The 22,382-nt window shown below is 44.2% G+C and overlaps 1 protein-coding gene across 1 annotated transcript in view; it reads right to left on the bottom strand.

Moving 5' to 3' along the window:
- Window positions 1-1,816: 1,816 nt before the first annotated feature.
- LOC310862614 (signal transducer and activator of transcription 1-like) overlaps window positions 1,817-22,382 on the bottom strand; it is a 32,366-nt gene continuing 11,800 nt past the window's right edge. Inside the window, exons 10-24 of the mRNA XM_083770602.1 lie at window positions 22,037-22,129; window positions 20,073-20,132; window positions 19,958-19,972; window positions 19,636-19,744; window positions 19,122-19,154; window positions 13,389-13,472; window positions 12,800-12,895; window positions 12,184-12,319; window positions 10,988-11,031; window positions 10,669-10,745; window positions 10,120-10,265; window positions 7,070-7,240; window positions 5,519-5,579; window positions 4,971-5,037; window positions 1,817-3,156 (exon numbers count right to left, since the gene is read on the bottom strand). Coding sequence (XP_083626728.1) covers window positions 3,094-3,156; window positions 4,971-5,037; window positions 5,519-5,579; window positions 7,070-7,240; window positions 10,120-10,265; window positions 10,669-10,745; window positions 10,988-11,031; window positions 12,184-12,319; window positions 12,800-12,895; window positions 13,389-13,472; window positions 19,122-19,154; window positions 19,636-19,744; window positions 19,958-19,972; window positions 20,073-20,132; window positions 22,037-22,129 — 1,255 coding nt within the window. The 3' untranslated portion in view covers window positions 1,817-3,093. The remainder of the gene's footprint in view (window positions 3,157-4,970; window positions 5,038-5,518; window positions 5,580-7,069; window positions 7,241-10,119; window positions 10,266-10,668; window positions 10,746-10,987; window positions 11,032-12,183; window positions 12,320-12,799; window positions 12,896-13,388; window positions 13,473-19,121; window positions 19,155-19,635; window positions 19,745-19,957; window positions 19,973-20,072; window positions 20,133-22,036; window positions 22,130-22,382) is intronic.

A 22,382-nucleotide genomic window follows, 5' to 3' on the forward strand; every position in this document is an offset into this window, starting at 1 on the left:
TTTAAGGGTGCCGGCCGTCACTTCCTTCCGGGGTGAGGCCACGCCCGCGAGAGAAAATATATGACGTGGAACTTCCTGGAATAGAATCCGGAAGTGGCTGACGTCACAACTTAAATACACAATACAGTCTTAGCCTCTTAATTTTGCCGGTTCGAACCCCGTTGGTAATTTTCCTACAACACGGACTGCTTGTTTTTGTGAGGTTATGGTTAGGTTAGGGCTAGTTTGACATGCATTAGACTGCGGACCCCCATTTAGTGGCATTTCTATCTCTGGGACCCCCAGCCAGTAGCCTAACGGGGGTCCCCGCACACCAGCAACTGACAGGTAGGTAGGCCTACTGGGGGGTCCCCGGACACCTGCAGCAACTGACAGGTAGGTACTGCATGGGTTCCCCGGACCCCCCAGTCTGTGACTCACTGTGCTATTGTAGGCTATAGGCCTATTGTTATTGTCTCCACCAGGCCGAAGGCATGGGGGGAGAGTATGTTTTGCACTCCGTCCGTCCGTCAGTGTGTCCGTCCGTGTGTGTGTCGGTGAGCAGCTAATCTCGGCCACCGTTAACCCGGTCGATGCCAAATTTTGCACACACACTCCCTGGATGCCAACGATGAACCTCTGCCCCAGACTTTCCAGAACGGCCTGTTATAGCGCCACCAGGAGGCCGCTTTGTGCAAAACAAGTTTTTGCACAGTACACCTACAGATTTTGTCCAAACATCGCGCAAATTGGTACACAGTCTCTCTAGAGCCATTCAACGAAACGGGTCTTTCAGATTTCTCAGACTCCATCCTGATTGGTTAAGATTGGCTTCCAAAGTTCACAGGAGTGCTCAGTTTCAAACAAAATGCTGCAAATCATGAACACATCGCGTGATTTCCGTGAAATTCTGCACGCACATTCCCACTAGGCCGAGGAAGAAATGCCACATGAACAATTTCAACTCAGCCTCAAGGTGGCGCTATAACTGGCCGAAAAGTGTTTTTACCTCTAACTGCACGGATCTGTGGATAACTTTGTATGCCAACTCCCTAGTTTACTTTTGTTGCCCTTTTATCCAACCACCAGATGAAGGCAAGCTGCAATGTCCTACATTCCTATCCTGGTGGAGACCTGTGCCCAGAAGGACACTTTTTCTAGTTATTTTTTCTTATTATTCTTTTATTTTTTCTTATTATTTTTCTTATTTCTTATTTTTTTTTTCTTCTTATAAATGAGAAATAATAAGAAATGAGACCGGGCGCGGTCCAATCCGGCCCAGATGATCTGTGGTGCTGGCTGCTGCTGCTGAATTCTCCCGGTAAGCGCCCCTATGGCTCCGACTGGGTGGCAATCGCCAATCGATCACCTCCAATGACAGCAGGAGCAGCTTTCAGAAGATCGCTGTGCTGATGTCCCCCGGTAAGAACCCCTATAGTTCTGTGCGGGTTGTAACGATCATCTGATCTTCAAAACAGCAGAAGATCACATTCGCTGCACACAGCTGCTGTCGTGTCCATCTGTCCATTGCATACTTTTACGGTTATAATTAAACTTTGCCGTTTCATAGCTTTGCATAACTACTGATCCCCCCCCCCCCCCCCCCCCACCGCAGTATGACTGACGGATTGGTAACTTGTGATTTAAACACACACCGTTATATTACTCAAACACACACTTTCTCAACGTTGCAATAATGTTCGCAAACAATCACTTCATTTTGGCCATTTTATTTTCTATTACACACTCTCACACGTACAAACACACTTCTACCTAAAGTGTGTAAAGTACAGCCTGATATGCCATGTTCTGACCTGTGTCTTTGGACTAAGCCCAATCGACCATGTGCAGACCGCGGCCATGTTTCCATCAGAGTTTGGAAGCACTCGTTTTCAGTAAAGCAACGTCCTGCTGCCTCCTGCATTATGTGCTAATTCAAAACAAGTGGTGCACACAGGGCAGTTGAGTGATATCTAACGAGCACTTCCAAACTCCAGCACTTAGAAAAATAATCACCTGCAAGGACACAAAGTAGCCCATAACATGTCTACGGTGGATTTGTATGAAACAAACATGCACTTTGAGGATAGAAAGAGGATAATTCAAGCTTTCCGTACAGCTGCAGTGTTGGTGAGTTTGACGTTTTTTTATACAATCAGAGAGGCCTTTTCTGTTTGGATGAACGGGCTGCCAATGGAAGTTGCACAGTCATAGGTAGCACCTTAATCGCCATGAACTTATAAGATGGCCGCGGTGGAGAATAGTATCAACTGATTGCTCCTTAGCCAAGAATAACACAAGCTATTCAGAGTTAGCGACATTATAGGTAATAACTGAAAACAGAAAAGAAAGACAAAACACATACTATATTAATTCACAGACAGGGACTGCATGAGCGTATCATTATTGCTGTATTCAGAGCATTTTAAGCGTACATACGGTATAACACATTATAAAAAAACAGCAAACGCGTAATCCCCCGTCTGGTCACATGGTAGCCTGAGCTAACGCTAGACCTCTCTGGCCTAGGTGGGAGGAGCCTATCTCCTGTTTCTGTAGCCATGAGGCCCATAGGGGCAGGAGCCTATCTCCTGTTTCTGTAGCCATGAGGCCCATAGGGGCAGGAGCCTATCTCCTGTTTCTGTAGCCATGGGGCCCATAGGGGACAGGAGCCTATCTCCTGTTTCTGTAGCCATGAGGCCCATAGGGGGCAGGAGCCTATCTCCTGTTTCTGTAGCGTGAGGCAGCTTGATGTACAAGTACACCCCATGGACATGACGCTAGTATGTCGCAGGGACTTACCCCCAATCCAACCCTTGATGCTGAGTGTCAAGCAAGGAGGCACTGGGTCCCATTTTTACAGTCTTTGGTATGACCCGGCTGGGGATCGAACCCCGACCTCCCACTCTCAGGGCGGACACTCTAACCACAAGGCCACTGAGCTGGTGGGTTTATGCAGCACTGTTATTGTGTCGACATGTAATTTTTTAAACATAGTGGTTCACTTAAAAGATAATAACATAAGTTTACAAAATAATTCATGACTAAGTATATTCATTTTTGTATTGGATGATGTACGACGCCCCTCACTTCACAAGGGTGTGATTGTGTTGGCTATAGATGCTGCAGCAGAAGGTCACTCAGAACAGGCAGGCTGTAAGTAGTGGGAGTCCAAATCTAGAATGATAATAACAATAAGAATATTAATAATATAATAACAATGAGAATGATCCACATGTGAGACTCTCTAATATAAGGCACTCTATGTATGGATTTATGTCTGGCCTGGATAACCCATTTTGACCGTTGGTCGTTGACATGAAAACCTCCAGCTAACTTGCAGCACCAGACCAAGCTAATCGTCATACACTGAGTTGGCAGTGCCCAGATTTGAACCCATGACCTTGTGTTCCAAAGGCGGAACACAATCAATAGTTCTATTGTCAACAGCAGAATCATTCAGTGTTTGTGATGATTAATGATGTGTGTCCTGGTCCATTATTCATTACTACAGTGTGTCCTGGTCCATTATTCATTACTACAGTGTGTCCTGGTCCATTATTCATTACTACAGTGTGTCCTGGTCCATTATTCATTACTACAGTGTGTCCTGGTCCATTATTCATTACTACAGTGTGTCCTGGTCCATTATTCATTACTACAGTGTCCTGGTCCATTATTCATTACTACAGTGTCCTGGTCCATTATTCATTACTACAGTGTCCTGGTCCATTATTCATTACTACAGTGTGTCCTGGTCCATTATTCATTACTACAGTGTGTCCTGGTCCATTATTCATTACTACAGTGTGTCCTGGTCCATTATTGATTACTACAGTGTCCTGGTCCATTATTCATTACTACAGTGTCCTGGTCCATTATTCATTACTACAGTGTGTCCTGGTCCATTATTCATTACTACAGTGTGTCCTGGTCCATTATTCATTACTACAGTGTGTCCTGGTCCATTATTCATTACTACAGTGTGTCCTGGTCCATTATTCATTACTACAGTGTGTCCTGGTCCATTATTCATTACTACAGTGTGTCCTGGTCCATTATTGATTACTACAGTGTCCTGGTCCATTATTCATTACTACAGTGTCCTGGTCCATTATTCATTACTACAGTGTCCTGGTCCATTATTCATTACTACAGTGTGTCCTGGTCCATTATTCATTGCTACAGTGTGTCCTGGTCCATTATTCATTACTACAGTGTGTCCTGGTCCATTATTCATTACTACAGTGTGTCCTGGTCCATTATTCATTACTACAGTGTGTCCTGGTCCATTATTCATTACTACAGTGTCCTGGTCCATTATTCATTACTACAGTGTCCTGGTCCATTATTCATTACTACAGTGTGTCCTGGTCCATTATTCATTACTACAGTGTCCTGGTCCATTATTCATTACTACAGTGTCCTGGACCATTATTCATTACTACAGTGTGTCCTGGTCCATTATTCATTACTACAGTGTCCTGGACCATTATTCATTACTACAGTGTGTCCTGGTCCATTATTCATTACTACAGTGTGTCCTGGTCCATTATTCATTACTACAGTGTGTCCTGGTCCATTATTCATTACTACAGTGTCCTGGACCATTATTCATTACTACAGTGTGTTCGCTTAGAGCTATTTGGCATGACCCTCTACCATACTGTAAAGTTGGAAAAGCATATGACGCTGCATGTATGTATTAGGGACACAAGAATCATTTTCATTGGCTCATAAAACCTTCATTTTTTTCACTTAAACATATACTTTCCCATGTCCGTATGGGTCCAAAGTTCACGTGTAGAAGTTTTCGTACATTTTGATCAAAGATCCTGGGAGGAGATGCAATTTAATTGATTTTCAAATACATAACTTTTTGGGGGTCCTTGACATGAAATAGTTTGAGAACCACTCACATAGAAACATAGGGTTTCAGAAAACTGTCAGGATTTAGAAGACATTTGTACCAAACGGGTGGTGGAACGTACCATGTCTTCAGGCACAGGAGGGGTGTTGTTGTCCTGTTGAGGTGGAGAAGGCGGAGGTGTTGGATCACTGTGGAAGACAGAATAATACAAAACAATCACACCCGTGTGAAGTGAGCGGCGCTAATATATTAAAGTCTAAAGGTGGTTGCACACCGGCCGCGTTTTTCGAAAAACCGATGGAGAAACGCCGCGAAAAATCCGAAATTTGCATCCGATTAGCGCCCGGTGTGTGGAGACCTTAACTCACGTTGATCAGGTGATGTCATGGTGATGTAAAACAAACGGTGCAAACACAAACATTAATTAAACGCCGTTAACAATAAAGAGAACAATATGACGTAAAGAGGCACATTATGACCTACATTTTACCTTCATTGTCAATGTGGCATTTTAAAAAGAAACATTGAACTAAAGACAAACATTAAACCTGTATATAGGAGGGGCTAGCGCCCTACAAACAAATGAAACCCAAAGTTAAGCTATAGTTAGATAGTCATTACGTCATCATTTTGAAGATGTCACTATGATGTCACTGTGATGTCACTTACAAGGACATGTGACAGGGCGTTCTGCTGACATAGCCGTCGTTCACTGGCGGAGGTGGAGCTTCTGCAGAAAAGAAACATGAAAGACATTCCTATTGGTCCAGATGTCATGAAACATGAAACACATTCCTTGTAACATCTGTGCCCAGAGTCACATTGGTTCCATGCATTTTGTTTGTTTGCTATGCACCATTTTTCATGTACTTTATTATTTTCTACCAGTCCGCTGCAGCGCTATGAAATGTTTCCAGTTATCTGCTGGACTATATGCCATGAGAAACCAGTTGGATACATGTGTTGCCATGGCAACAGGCAGTGATTGGGATGCCCCGCCCCCACAGCTCACCTGGCTGACGGAGTGAGGGGCCAATCACATTGTTTGAGCCACCTGGAGAGATCGACTCTGTCAGTCCAGAGTGGAGGGGCAGAGAGACAGACAGGCTGTCAGTCCAGAGTGGAGGGGCAGAGAGACAGACAGGCTGTCAGTCCAGAGTGGAGGGGCAGAGAGACAGACAGGCTGTCAGTCCAGAGTGGAGGGGCAGAGAGACAGACAGGCTAACTGCCGTGAGCAAGAGGAATATTTCCCCAAGTCTTGCCATTCTTTCCTTTTTGGATCATTCTGACCTGAGATCAGATTCATACGAGGTTTCCACTGGACACACACTGGTCTGATTAACCAGACATTATTCAAGTGGATATGTGATAAAGGTAGAGTGAAACATATAATGAAGAATCATTATTCCTTTTTAAAACGTAGGAATGAATTAAGCGATATTACAGGAGAGGGTGTGGGTTAACGTGATTATTGCCACGACAGTGATGCGGTCAGGAACGAGACGAAGTCGAGTTCCGCAAGCATCACTGAAGTGGCAATAATCACGTTAAACCACACCCTCAAGTGTAATATTGCAATTCTACAACAGTTACCCTTAAAATTAAGAAAATCGCTGAAAGAATATATATTTTTAATGACAGATGTAGTCACTACGACCACAAATGTCCCAAGAAACTAGCTAGCCTAGCCACCGAGTTTGCTAGCGCTCTGGGAGAACAGAGCGGCTGAATTCTTTGTTTTGATTAGGTGGTGAATGGTGCTGGTTTAACCACCGACTAGAAGGCCGTTTCAACCAATCAGATTGCTTCCTCGAAACGACCTGTGGTAGAATAATGAGTAGTGATCGTACCGGCCTTGAAGCCCGAGAAGGCCTGGTCTTTGACCTGTGGTAGGATAATGAGTAGTGATCGTACCGGCCTTGAAGCGCGAGAAGGCCTGGTCTTTGACCTGTGGTAGGATAATGAGTAGTGATCGTACCGGCCTTTAGAAGGCCTGGTCTTTGACCTGTGGTAGAATAATGAGTAGTGATCGTACCGGCCTTGAAGCCCGAGAAGGCCTGGTCTTTGACCTGTGGTAGAATAATGAGTAGTGATCGTACCAGCCTTGAAGCGCGAGAAGGCCTGGTCTTTGACCTGTGGTAGGATAATGAGTAGTGATCATACCGGCCTTTAGAAGGCCTGGTCTTTGACCTGTGGTAGAATAATGAGTAGTGATCGTACCGGCCTTGAAGCGCGAGAAGGCCTGGTCTTTGGGGATGTCTGGGTAGAGGTAGAGCAGAGGGTTGGACGGAGCCTCCGAGCCCTGCTGGAACTTGTAGTTATAAACCTCGTCTGACATGGAGACCCCCGTCAGCTCCTTCCTGGTGTACGGCTTCACCGCACGCACCATGGCTGCACGCACACACACACACACACACACACACACACGCACACGCACACGCACACGCACACGCACACACACATTCTAAATATATATTGATGTGCACATAAACAGAAGTACAAGATTGCCTTACAAACTGCATATAAGGTTGCAGAACATTTCGGATTCTAATCTGGTTGTGGCACATCCACAGATGGGAATGTACTTTTTTTTAAATATAACCATAACTTGCTCCGCATAATTATATGCTTTTTATGCGACGTTCATATAAAAAAATAATATTAAGCATCCTGAATCATAGTTAGCCACGTTGCTAACGTTTGTAATAAACCAACCCGTTTGTAAATCCGTCAAGATCTGAGGGAGTTATGAGTATTTTAGTTTGAGCTGCCGTTGAACATACTGTAGGCTACTGTACATACTGTAGGCTACTGTATCCCCGAGGCATTCAGATTTTACGGGGGCCAGTTTCGAATTGCAGCCGTCCCTTTGAGAGCGGTTTTGAAGGAGTCAAGGGATTTGCATGTCTTAATGGCTGTTGGTAGGGCGTTCCACATTTTGGTGGCATAGGAGCGAAAATAATTTAGTCCCTTGTTTGTGCCGAATCTGGGTTGTACATGGTTTGTTGCACTCCCTCTGGTGTTGTGGGTGTGGACTTTGTTTACATTAAGGAAGTATTTACGTCAGAGACTTCAACCATCTAGCCTTTATGTAGGTCTATGGTTCCACCCAGCTGAAGGTGTGTTTCATGTACTTCAGTACCTCTGTAGGTCTATGGTTCCACCCAGCTGAAGGTGGTGTTGTGTGTTTCATGTACTCAGTACCTCTGTAGGTCTATGGTTCCACCCAGCTGAAGGTGGTGTTGTGTGTTTCATGTACTTCAGTACCTCTGTAGGTCTATGGTTCCACCCCGCTGAAGGTGTGTTTCATGTACTTCAGTACCTCTGTAGGTCTATGGTTCCACCCCGCTGAAGGTGTGTTTCATGTACTTCAGTACCTCTGTAGGTCTATGGTTCCACCCATACACTGTCAAAAATATGGACAAAGCGTTCGCCGGGTCTAACATGGACGTAAAATGAAGCCTGTTATTCCTGCACTGTAAGTCGCCATCTTTCTAGATCCGTTTGGTACCAGCTGGCCATTGGCTGGCTCCGTTTTGGACCAGCTGGCCATTGGCTGCCCAGATAACGAGGCGGGACTTCCCCCCTTCTTCTCCGTTGGTTTTTATTTTGACTCGAGTGGGAGGGGAATCCCGATCATAGACTGTAACGGTAGCCACGCCCCTCAGAACATACGCGATGGTTTTTTTTCTTTATGGTCATTTTTTTAATTAATGGGACCATAATTTTCCAAAAAGAATATTATGACATTAGAAATGAGACTTTAAACTAGTGACTGGAAGAAGAAAGTATTCATGACCATGTTTATTAAGGTAATACAGTCTAGGTGAAGTTGGGCCAAAATACATGGGCCTCTATGGAGCTATGGGGCTTTTTGGGTCCAGTCCAGCACCACAACAGGCCATTATATGAACTACCGATTTCAAATGAGGCTTCACGAAATATCTGGCTGACTGCCCCCCTGGTTCCACCCCGCTGAAGGTGTGTTTCATGTACTTCAGTACCTCTGTAGGTCTATGGTTCCACCCCGCTGAAGGTGTGTTTCATGTACTTCAGTACCTCTGTAGGTCTATGGTTCCACCCCGCTGAAGGTGTGTTTCATGTACTTCAGTACCTCTGTAGGTCTATGGTTCCACCCCGCTGAAGGTGTGTTTCATGTACTTCAGTACCTCTGTAGGTCTATGGTTCCACCCCGCTGAAGGTGTGTTTCATGTACTTCAGTACCTCTGTAGGTCTATGGTTCCACCCCGCTGAAGGTGTGTTTCATGTACTTCAGTACCTCTGTGGGTCTATGGTTCCACCCCTCTGAAGGTGTGTTTCATGTACTTCAGTACCTCTGTAGGTCTATGGTTCCACCCCGCTGAAGGTGTGTTTCATGTACTTCAGTACCTCTGTAGGTCTATGGTTCCACCCCGCTGAAGGTTTGTTTCATGTAGTTCAGTACCTCTGTAGGTCTATGGTTCCACCCCGCTGAAGGTGTGTTTCATGTACTTCAGTACCTCTGTAGGTCTATGGTTCCACCCCGCTGAAGGTGTGTTTCATGTACTTCAGTACCTCTGTAGGTCTATAGTTCCACCCTGCTGAAGGTGTGTTTCATGTACTTCAGTACCTCTGTAGGTCTATAGTTCCACCCTGCTGAAGGTGTGTTTCATGTACTTCAGTACCTCTGTAGGTCTATGGTTCCACCCCGCTGAAGGTGTGTTTCATGTACTTCAGTACCTCTGTAGGTCTATAGTTCCACCCTGCTGAAGGTGTGTTTCATGTACTTCAGTACCTCTGTAGGTCTATGGTTCCACCCCGCTGAAGGTGTGTTTCATGTACTTCAGTACCTCTGTAGGTCTATGGTTCCACCCCTCTGAAGGTGTGTTTCATGTACTTCAGTACCTCTGTAGGTCTATAGTTCCACCCCGCTAAAGGTGTGTTTCATGTACTTCAGTACCTCTGTAGGTCTATGGTTCCACCCCGCTGAAGGTGTGTTTCATGTAGTTCAGTACCTCTGTAGGTCTATGGTTCCACCCCGCTGAAGGTGTGTTTCATGTACTTCAGTACCTCTGTAGGTCTATAGTTCCACCCTGCTGAAGGTGTGTTTCATGTACTTCAGTACCTCTGTAGGTCTATGGTTCCACCCCGCTGAAGGTGTGTTTCATGTACTTCAGTACCTCTGTAGGTCTATGGTTCCAACCCAGCTGAAGGTGTGTTTCATGTACTTCAGTACCTCTGTAGGTCTATGGTTCCACCCCGCTGAAGGTGTGTTTCATGTACTTCAGTACCTCTGTTGAGGCCGAGCCGTTCCACCCAGCTGAAGGTAACGGCGCCGTCTCTGGCGGAGTCGCTGAAGCGAAGCAGAAACGTCCCGTTTGGCTTGTCCATCAACAGAGCCCCGGCCGCGTCTTTACTCACAAACCCCATGATGTACCTGAAACCACCCAGAGAATACAACTCCCATGATGCACCTGGAACCACCCATAGAACTACAACTCCCATGATGCACCTGAAACCACCCAGAGAATACAACTCCCATGATGCATCAAATTGTATACATATTATTTTTAAGTTAATTAACAAAAGGTTAGACGTAATAAGCTTAGGCATTTTTTTTCAGAATATGAAATGTTGTGATGAATTAATTATTTTAAATGTTTTTGTACAGGGAAAAAAACGAATAAACTAAACTAATTGTGGACTTATGTACAAACAAATCATAATGTTAAATTTGGCATTCTAGCTTAATACGTCAGAAGAGCCAGATTCATGTAATAATAATAATAATAATAATAATAATAATAATAATAATAATAATAATAACAGTATCATCTCACCCTGCATTCCAGAGGTCTAGGAGGTATGTTTTGATCAGCTCCAGGATCCCGTTGAGCCAGAACCACACACCCTCATTCTAGACAAAAACATGAATGAACAAATGTATAGTTTAACAAGTTGCGCGTGTGCGTGTGTACATGCGTGCGCGTGTACGTGTGTACATGCGTGCACGTGTACGCGTGTACATGCGTGCGTGTGTACGTATGTACATGTGTGCGTGTGTACGTGCGTGCGTGTGTACGTGTGTACATGCGTGCGTGCGTACGTGTGTACATGCGTGCGTGCGTGTATAATGCTCCTATATGCATTCACGCCCACCTTATTGCAGAAGCGGCCCCAGGTGATGATGTCATCAGGGTCTTCTGTAAGAATGTAAACAAACATCACTGTCCGGTTGCTATAGCAACAGCACAACTAGTCCAATAGCAGCGTGTGTGTACGTGTGTGTATAGTTTACTGAGACACTACACCAGTGGTTTTCAAACAGTGGTCCGGGGACCACCAGTGGTCCTTGAGGGGGTTCCAGGGGGTCCCCCTCAACGAGGGGTGGATGCTATAATAGGCCAATGTGAAAAGGGTGGGATATATTCCTCAGCCTAGTAGGAACGTCTGTCTCCTTCGGCCTGGTGGAGACAACTAACATACTCTCTCCCCATGCCTTCGGCCTGGTGGAGACAATAAAACATACTCTCTCCCTATGCCTTCGGCCTGGTGGAGACAATAAAACATACTCTCTCCCCATGCCTTCAGCCTGGTGGAGACAACTAAACATACTCTCTCCCCATGCCTTCGGCCTGGTGGAGACAATAAAACATACTCTCTCCCCATGCCTTCGGCCTGGTGGAGACAATAAAACATACTCTCTCCCTATGCCTTCGGCCTGGTGGAGACAATAAAACATACTCTCTCCCCATGCCTTCATGGTGGAGACAACTAAACATACTCTCTCCCCATGCCTTCATGGTGGAGACAATAAAACATACTCTGTCCCCATGCCTTCATGGTGGAGACAATAAAACATACTCTCTCCCCATGCCTTCATGGTGGAGACAACTAAACTCTCTCCCCATGCCTTCATGGTGGAGACAACTAAACATACTCTCTCCCCATGCCTTCGGCCTGGTGGAGACAACTAAACATACTCTCTCCCCATGCCTTCGGCCTGGTGGAGACAACTAAACATACTCTCTCCCCATGCCTTCGGCCTGGTGGAGACAACTAAACATACTCTCTACCCATGCATTCATGGTGGAGACAATACATAATGGGCCTGCATGCTATGTGTTTACCTGTCTCTCTGCATGCTATGTGTTTACCTGTCTCTCTGCATGCTATGTGTTTACCTGTCTCTCTGCATGCTATGTGTTTACCTGTCTCTCTGCATGCTATGTGTTTACCTGTCTCTCTGCATGCTATGTGTTTACCTGTCTCTCTGCATGCTATGTGTTTACCTGTGTCACTGAAAAATCTCACATCACAGACAGACAGACAGACAGACAGACAGACAGACAGACCAGTCATCTTGTCTCTGATGGCGTTCAGCTGCCGGTCGTCCAGGCCTCGTCCGCTGATGGCTTTGAACTGCCAGCTCAACACGTCTGCCAGGACCTGCCATGGCACTGGAGGAGGCCTGAGGAACAGGGACAGGTCCTGGAATACAAAACACACACTGTAGGAGGCCTGGGGAACAGGGACAGGTCCTGGAATACAAAACACACAACGACAGGTCCTGGAATACAAAACACACACTGGAGGAGGCCTGGGGAACAGGGACAGGTCCTGGAATACAAAACACACAACGACAGGTCCTGGAATACAAAACACACACTGGAGGAGGCCTGGGGAACAGGGACAGGTCCTGGAATACAAAACACACAACGACAGGTCCTGGAATACAAAACACACACTGGAGGAGGCCTGGGGAACAGGGACAGGTCCTGGAATACAAAACACACAACGACAGGTCCCAATGCAGCGTAGTCGGACAACGTGGCAAAGTGTGCGTGCGTGTCACGTGTGTGCGTGTGTGTGCGTGCGTGTCACGTGTGTGCGTGTGTGTCACGTGTGTGCGTGTGTGTGCGTGCGTGTCACGTGTGTGCGTGTGTGTCACGTGTGTGTGTGCGTGCGTACCTGTTCAGGGTCCATCATGTTGTACCAGAGAACGGAGGCCCAGGCTGCAGGAACCTGATTACTGCTGGACACCACTACCACTGGTAGACTGGAGGACTACAACACAATGCATCATGGTTAATGTAGTCTACCACTGGTAGACTGGAGGACTAAAACACAATGCATCATGGTTTATGTAGTCTACCACTGGTAGACTGGAGGACTACAACACAATGCATCATGGTTAATGTAGTCACTGCTGGACACCACTACCACTGGTAAACTGGAGGACTACAACACAATGAATCATGGTTAATGTAGTCACTGCTGGACACCACTACCACTGGTAGACTGGAGGACTACAACACAATGCATCATGGTTAATGTAGTCACTGCTGGACACCACTACCACTGGTAGACTGGAGGAGTACAACACAATGCATCATGGTTAATGTAGTCACTGCTGGACACCACTACCACTGGTAGACTGGAGGAGTACAACACAATGCATCATGGTTAATGTAGTCACTGCTGGACACCACTACCACTGGTAGACTGGAGGACCACAACACAATGCATCATGGTTAATGTAGTCACTGCTGGACCTCACCTGTATGTCGACTTTTAGGCCGTCCTTGTTCAGTTGGGTGACGAACGTAATGACGTGCAGTTCCTCTGTGACGGCTACTGGACCCTGATGGAACCAGATGGAAGACTGTGAGTCTGTGAGCACTTAACGCCAAGTGCTCAGGACGGGCTGGGAGCGTCGCTCCACAGGCTGGGAGCGTCGCTCCCCAGGCTGGGAGCGTCGCTACCCAGGCTGGGAGCGTCGCTCCACAGGCTGGGAGCGTCGCTCCACAGGCTGGGAGTGTCGCTCCCCAGGCTGGGAGCGTCTGTTGTGCAACATTCGATTTCCGATTTACGGTGGGACGTCACCGAAAATCTTAAAACGTGAATAACTCTTGATCTAAATCATTCCGTCCACTTAGAAGGTTATAATAGTTTTGGTTTTTTCATTATAGTTTAGTTTTAGTTAGTTTTGACATATTTTTTTCTAATTCAGTTAGTTTTAGTTAGTTTTTAGAGCGGGTTTGCTAGTTTTAGTTTAGTTTTTATTTTGTGAAAATGCTTAGTTTTAGTTTAGTTTTAGTTTTTTCGTACTTTGGTTTATTTGTAACGAAGTATAGGATTAAAAAAGATCAGAGCAAGTATTGTGTAATAAAAACTCAACAAAAGATACCATTTAAAAGTATATATATTCAGTCTCTGTTGGACAATCAACCATGACATACTTCGCATATTTTCCCATCCTCATCCACAAGGCACTTGCTTGCATCTCCCACACAGTCATATTCAAAGAAATCCCATATTGGGCTGTGGTGGCCACCTGCAAGACCTCAGAAAGGAGGACACTTTTGCGGGGCTCTCTCCCCAGCCCCCCCCCCCCCCCCCAAACAGACACACACAGTGTTTAGAAAAGCGCTATAAAATTCCAGATATTATTATTATTACTATACTATTGCACGCACCTGATTTTCACCACCATCATCTCCAGCAGTATGTCCACAGAGAACATATATTTGCTAATTCAATTAACCTTTTTAAATGATGGGGTACCACAAAGGTCATTCATTTTATAATCAATTTATTTTATTTCATGTTTAGATATGTTTTATGTTGAATCTCTTTCTTGTGGGGTTTTTTATACAGTCTTATGGTCATCGGTGTGGGACATAGAATGAAGCCAGTAGCCTATATTCACAGTGCTTTAGCCTCCCTTTCTTTATGATGTCGAGCCATATTGCTCATTAAATGTAGTTTTTCATTTTGCATTTTTGGTTTATTTATCCCTGCATTAACTATACTAAAGTGATTGTGAGAACACACATTCCACAAAAAACAAACAGACCATCCCACTGGCAGTGTTGACAGGTTTTGGAAGAGAAACAAGCAACCATGTCTATGAAAACAAGCCCAAAAGAAGCCTGACTAGGCTTAGTAGGCTATTTTATAAAACAAGGCCAAAGTCGCTTATAATTAAGCGGACATGGCAACGTCTCCTCTCTCTTTTTAAGACAGAGGGAGTGTGGCTGGCTCGCTGCGGAGCTGAGCAGCTCTGCGGAGATTTTAATACAGAGACAACGTAAATGACAGTTATGACACAAGCACTGTATATCACACAAAACCGGACAATTATGTGTCCGGCCAGAGGTTGAGTTGGGAGGAGGACAGGTGGTTCTAAAACCGGACTGTCCGGCGTGAAACCGGACGTCTGGCCACTCTTTCTGCCAACTTTTGCCATTTTTGCGAGATGCAAGCAGCAGCATTAAAACTTGAAGCGACCACGGGGCTGCACTGCAGAATGTAAACACGGGTCGTAAAGCGTTGTGACATGCTGCCTTACGGTGCTGAAAAGTGCCGTAAAAACGGCTCGGGAAATAAGGAAAAGAACCGAATTCATTTAAAAGGTTTATATTCTAAATGTCCGTAAGGCATATAAATATTGATAAAAAAACGATAACGAATGCCATTTTGTCTATCATTTCAGTTCGTTTTAGTTAGTTTTGTGAACACACAATACAGTTTTAGTTTAGTTATCGTTTTTTAATTTATTTTAGTTTCAGTTTAGTTTCAGTTAACTAAAATGTTTTTTTAATTCTAGTTTTCGTTTTTTCGTTAGTTATAGTTAACTATAATAACCTTGACTCTAAGCAAAGACCATGCGTTAGACGGCCCACCGCGGTCCCGTCGCTAGTCGCGTTAGAATTAATCATACCTCCCGTTGTTGTCGATCACCTCTAGAGTGTTTTGGCTACATTTAGCTACTTCAGCTACATCCGGGATAACATCCGGTCCGTCGCTAAATGTGCTCCGCTGCTATAAATCGCTGAGCGCTCTGATTTAATGGATTAAATAAACCCGGGCGTTCTGATTTAATGGATTAAATTATCCCGGGCGTTCTAGGTGTTAATGATGTATGATACCATCCCAGATGTTTTATTTTTGGTTAGATTGAGCGCGCTCACACACTCTCCCTAAGCAGGGACCGCCTAGTGGAGACGCGTCATCGTTCCAGTGAGTGGTATCGTTTGCATGTCTCTGTCAGGTTGGAACCTTCTGGCTCAGCCAACTCCCCCTCTAAATAAAACTACATGTCTCTGTCAGGTTGGAACCTGCTGGCTCAGCCAACTCCCCCTCTAAATAAAACTACATGTCTCTGTCAGGTTGGAACCTTCTGGCTCAGCCAACTCCCCCTCTAAATAAAACTACATGTCTCTGTCAGGTTGGAACCTGCTGGCTCAGCCAACTCCCCCTCTAAATAAAACTACATAAAACTACATGTCTCTGTCAGGTTGGAACCTTCTGGCTCAGCCAACTCCCCCTCTAAATAAAACTACATGTCTCTGTCAGGTTGGAACCTGCTGGCTCAGCCAACTCCCCCTCTAAATAAAACTACATAAAACTACATGTCTCTGTCAGGTTGGAACCTGCTGGCTCAGCCAACTCCCCCTCTAAATAAAACTACATAAAACTACATGTCTCTGTCAGGTTGGAACCTGCTGGCTCAGCCAACTCCCCCTCTAAATAAAACTACATAAAACTACATGTCTCTGTCAGGTTGGAACCTGCTGGCTCAGCCAACTCCCCCTCTAAATAAAACTACATAAAACTACATGTCTCTGTCAGGTTGGAACCTGCTGGCCCAGCCAACTCCCCCTCTAAATAAAACGACATGTCTCTGTCAGGTTGGAACCTGCTGGCTCAGCCAACTCCCCCTCTAAATAAAACTACATGAAACTACATGTCTCTGTCAGGTTGGAACCTGCTGGCTCAGCCAACTCCCCCTCTAAATAAAACTACATAAAACTACATGTCTCTGTCAGGTTGGAACCTGCTGGCTCAGCCAACTCCCCCTCTAAATAAAACTACATGTCTCTGTCAGGTTGGAACCTTCTGGCTCAGCCAACTCCCCCTCTAAATAAAACTACATGTCTCTGTCAGGTTGGAACCTGCTGGCTCAGCCAACTCCCCCTCTAAATAAAACTACATAAAACTACATGTCTCTGTCAGGTTGGAACCTTCTGGCTCAGCCAACTCCCCCTCTAAATAAAACTACATGTCTCTGTCAGGTTGGAACCTGCTGGCTCAGCCAACTCCCCCTCTAAATAAAACTACATAAAACTACATGTCTCTGTCAGGTTGGAACCTGCTGGCTCAGCCAACTCCCCCTCTAAATAAAACTACATAAAACTACATGTCTCTGTCAGGTTGGAACCTGCTGGCTCAGCCAACTCCCCCTCTAAATAAAACTACATAAAACTACATGTCTCTGTCAGGTTGGAACCTGCTGGCTCAGCCAACTCCCCCTCTAAATAAAACTACATAAAACTACATGTCTCTGTCAGGTTGGAACCTGCTGGCCCAGCCAACTCCCCCTCTAAATAAAACGACATGTCTCTGTCAGGTTGGAACCTGCTGGCTCAGCCAACTCCCCCTCTAAATAAAACTACATGAAACTACATGTCTCTGTCAGGTTGGAACCTGCTGGCTCAGCCAACTCCCCCTCTAAATAAAACTACATAAAACTACATGTCTCTGTCAGGTTGGAACCTGCTGGCTCAGCCAACTCCCCCTCTAAATAAAACTACATAAAACTACATGTCTCTGTCAGGTTGGAACCTGCTGGCTCAGCCAACTCCCCCTCTAAATAAAACTACATAAAACTACATGTCTCTGTCAGGTTGGAACCTGCTGGCTCAGCCAACTCCCCCTCTAAATAAAACTACATAAAACTACATGTCTCTGTCAGGTTGGAACCTGCTGGCCCAGCCAACTCCCCCTCTAAATAAAACGACATGTCTCTGTCAGGTTGGAACCTGCTGGCTCAGCCAACTCCCCCTCTAAATAAAACTACATGAAACTACATGTCTCTGTCAGGTTGGAACCTGCTGGCTCAGCCAACTCCCCCTCTAAATAAAACTACATAAAACTACATGTCTCTGTCAGGTTGGAACCTGCTGGCTCAGCCAACTCCCCCTCTAAATAAAACTACATGTCTCTGTCAGGTTGGAACCTTCTGGCTCAGCCAACTCCCCCTCTAAATAAAACTACATGTCTCTGTCAGGTTGGAACCTGCTGGCTCAGCCAACTCCCCCTCTAAATAAAACTACATAAAACTACATGTCTCTGTCAGGTTGGAACCTTCTGGCTCAGCCAACTCCCCCTCTAAATAAAACTACATGTCTCTGTCAGGTTGGAACCTGCTGGCTCAGCCAACTCCCCCTCTAAATAAAACTACATAAAACTACATGTCTCTGTCAGGTTGGAACCTGCTGGCTCAGCCAACTCCCCCTCTAAATAAAACTACATAAAACTACATGTCTCTGTCAGGTTGGAACCTGCTGGCTCAGCCAACTCCCCCTCTAAATAAAACTACATAAAACTACATGTCTCTGTCAGGTTGGAACCTGCTGGCTCAGCCAACTCCCCCTCTAAATAAAACTACATAAAACTACATGTCTCTGTCAGGTTGGAACCTGCTGGCCCAGCCAACTCCCCCTCTAAATAAAACGACATGTCTCTGTCAGGTTGGAACCTGCTGGCTCAGCCAACTCCCCCTCTAAATAAAACTACATGAAACTACATGTCTCTGTCAGGTTGGAACCTGCTGGCTCAGCCAACTCCCCCTCTAAATAAAACTACATAAAACTACATGTCTCTGTCAGGTTGGAACCTGCTGGCTCAGCCAACTCCCCCTCTAAATAAAACTACATAAAACTACATTTCTCAGTCAGATATGGGAACCTCTGTCATATAGGAACCTGCTGCAGCCAACTCTCCCTCTAAATAAAACTAAACATGGAAACTGTGTTTAAAACAAATGATCAATTTGATCTCAAGTCTGCTTGTGCGGTAGGTCCACTTAATGACGTCACACCAGCGTTAAGTGATTGGCTATAGGCTCTGTGGTGGGAGGGCTTAATATGACGTATTGGTATTCAGTGATTGGCTATAGGCTCTGTGGTGGGAGGGCTTAATGACGTATTGGTATTCAGTGATTGGCTATAGGCTCTGTGGTGGGAGGGCTTAATGACGTATAGGTATTCAGTGATTGGCTGTAGGCTCTGTGGTGGGAGGGCTTAATGACGTATAGGTATTCAGTGATTGGCTGTAGGCTCTGTGGTGGGTGGGCTTAATGACGTATAGGTATTCAGTGATTGGCTATAGTCTCTGTGGTGGGAGGGGCTTAATGACGTATAGGTATTCAGTGATTGGCTATAGGCTCTGTGGTGGGAGGGCTTAATGACATCCAGTGATTGGTTGTAAGGTTAAAACATCATACCTCAGTAGACCTCCTGGTTTTCTCCTTGAGCGACTAGAAGAAAAACACAAAGATCAAAGATCATTGGAATGCGTTTTGCGTGTGCGTGTGTGTTATGTTACGTAGACAGCACTATAATTGCATTGTATGTAGTCATAGCACTCCATAGTACATATGTATAGCATAGTATAGTTTATATGTATAGTTTCATTATATATATATTCCACTGTTACGTTCTTAGCTTACGCATGTTTCATGATAAATACTTTTTATGTATGTGACGTATTGCCATGCTTTTTGTTCTTGCTTCATGTAAATCGCTTAAGAGCGTCTGATACATGCCTAAATTGTAAATTATAAATTGTGTGCGTGTGTGCTTAATGTCTTCCATTCTACTGGTTTAGCAACATTTTGTTTACAATTTACAATTACAATTTACAATTTAGGCCTTTAGCAGGACTTAGCTCTGGACTTAATCCAGAGCGATTAGAGTGAAGTTGAGTTGAAACGTTGTTGTATATGTCGTCGTTCTCACCAGCAGTGAATCCGAAGTCTGTCCGAACTCTGCCACCAGGCCTCCGCCAGGCCTCTCCAGATCCAACCATTTGGTTTGGACTCCATTTTCGAAGGTAAATTTGCGAAACCTGAGGATATTTGGAACTTAATTACACTTGTAACAGATAATTAACATGTGCAGTGCAGCACAGCGCAGTACAGTACAGTACAGTGCAGTGCAGTGCAGCGCAGTGCAGCGCAGCGCAGCACAGTACAGTACAGTGCAGTGCAGTGCAGTGCAGTGCAGTGCAGTACCACTCAGTTTAGATGGGTCTGATTGTATTAACGATAAACATACGTACCCTTTAACACTGCTGCTGTGGATAACCCCCCCCCCACAAATAACGCGTTAGAAAACAATATTGTCATGAATTTAATGTAGAATATAATAACGTATAGACAATGTTGTTCACTTACTCCTGAAGAACTGCCTCCACTCTGAGATGACCCTGGAGGTCAGGGAGGTTGGCCAGAAACCTGAACAGTGAGATGAGTATATATATATATTTATATATTTTCTTTCGTGTCATATGAAAGCAGGGAATCATAGCTTCAAATCGACATATAGGTTGTTCAGTTTGACCCACCAGTTTTGGAGATATGGCTTAGAGAGTAATGTCTTGCAGAGAAACAGAGAGTTGAGAAAACAGGCTTGAAAGGTTCACTTCTGTGGACTCTAACATTACATAGCTACATGTTTAAGCATTTATTTCATATTTACATGTCTTCTGTGGTCTCTAACATTACACCTAGCTACATGTTTAAGCATTTATTTCATATTTACATGTCTTCAGTGGACTCTAACATTACACCTAGCTACATGTTTATGCATTTATTTCATATTTACATGTCTTCAGTGGACTCTAACATTACACCTAGCTACATGTTTAAGCATTTATTTCATATTTACATGTCTTCTGTGGTCTCTAACATTACACCTAGCTACATGTTTAAGCATTTAGTTCATATTTACATGTCTTCAGTGGACTCTAACATTACACATAGCTACATGTTTAAACATTTATTTCATATTTACAGGTCTTCTGTGGTCTCTAACATTACACCTAGCTACATGTTTAAGCTTTTATTTCATATTTACATGTCGATTTCAGCTCTGACACTTATTTCAGACATGCTCTATCTAGTATGTGAAGTCTGCCTGTGCTATTAACTCATTTTGGATTAAAAAATAAAAAGAACTCCTCTGGTGAAAAGCTGGATTTTACGCGATGGCAGGCTCTCAGTCAAATCTGGTCACATATATACAGATGAGTATATGTATGTACTATGCAGTACTTTATATACATGTATACTGCAGGGGTTGTCAACCCATGGGTCGCGAAATTATTTTGGGGGGGTCCCCAAATTATTTTCCAATTTTGAATAGCAGTACCCTATATATAATTTATACAGAGTAATTATGTATGATGTTTCCACATGTATACACATATATAGCGTATATAGGGCTGTATTTTGCGTGTCTTAAGTACCAGGTCTTATTCCCTAACTTGAGTAAACTAAAGACCTGGAGGCGTAATCAATGCTCTTTGGCCACTCAGAATAGCCAAATGGCATTGATCACGCCTCCAGGTCTTTAGTTTACTCAAGTTAGGGAATAAGACCTGGTACTTTATAAGACACGCAAAATACAGCCCATAGAGTCATAGTTCCAGATGTGTACAGTGTAGTGTGCACCTCTGCAAACATCTGTTATTATAGTAATCAATCATAGATGGTTCCAGATGTCTTAAACATCTGTTATTATAGTAATCAATCATAGATGGTTCCAGGTGTGTAAAACATCTGTTATTATAGTAATCAATCATAGATGGTTCCAGGTGTCTGAAACATCTGTTATTATAGTAATCAATCATAGATGGTTCCAGGTGTGTAAAACATCTGTTATTATAGTAATCAATCATAGATGGTTCCAGATGTCTGAAACATCTGTTATTATAGTAATCAATCATAGATGGTTCCAGGTGTCTTAAACATCTGTTATTATAGTAATCAATCATAGATGGTTCCAGGTGTGTAAAACATCTGTTATTATAGTAATCAATCATAGATGGTTCCAGGTGTGTAAAACATCTGTTATTATAGTAATCAATCATAGATGGTTCCAGATGTGTAAAACATCTGTTATTATAGCAATCAATCATAGATGGTTCCAGGTGTCTGAAACATCTGTTATTATAGTAATCAATCATAGATGGTTCCAGATGTCTGAAACATCTGTTATTATAGTAATCAATCATAGATGGTTCCAGTTGTGTAAAACATCTGTTATTATAGTAATCAATCATAGATGGTTCCAGGTGTGTAAAACATCTGTTATTATAGTAATCAATCATAGATGGTTCCAGGTGTGTAAAACTCACCTGAGTTTGACAGAGAACTGCGTCTTAGTTTTCACAACGAGAGGTCGATGAGTCAGAGATGACATGCAGGGCTGTCTCTCCACCACCAGAGCTCTGGAAATACACGTTTATATAGTCTAAATACACACATTTATATAGTCTAAATACACGACAACTGTTTTAAAGTGTTGTACAGTAACAACTAAAGTCTCTGTAATGTTTATGTTGTAATATTACTACAAAACAATCTAAAATAAAGGGATTTAAGATCATTAAAGCTGGGCTGTTGGCCCTTGCCCTGAGTCCAATGCATTTCTGCCAACTTCCCGGTCCAGGACTTGGCCCTATTCGCAATGCTCTTTGCCAA

Source organism: Protomyctophum parallelum (assembly GCF_964188405.1).
Source record: "Protomyctophum parallelum genome assembly, chromosome: 8".
In the NCBI taxonomy this organism is placed as follows: Eukaryota; Metazoa; Chordata; class Actinopteri; order Myctophiformes; family Myctophidae; genus Protomyctophum; species Protomyctophum parallelum.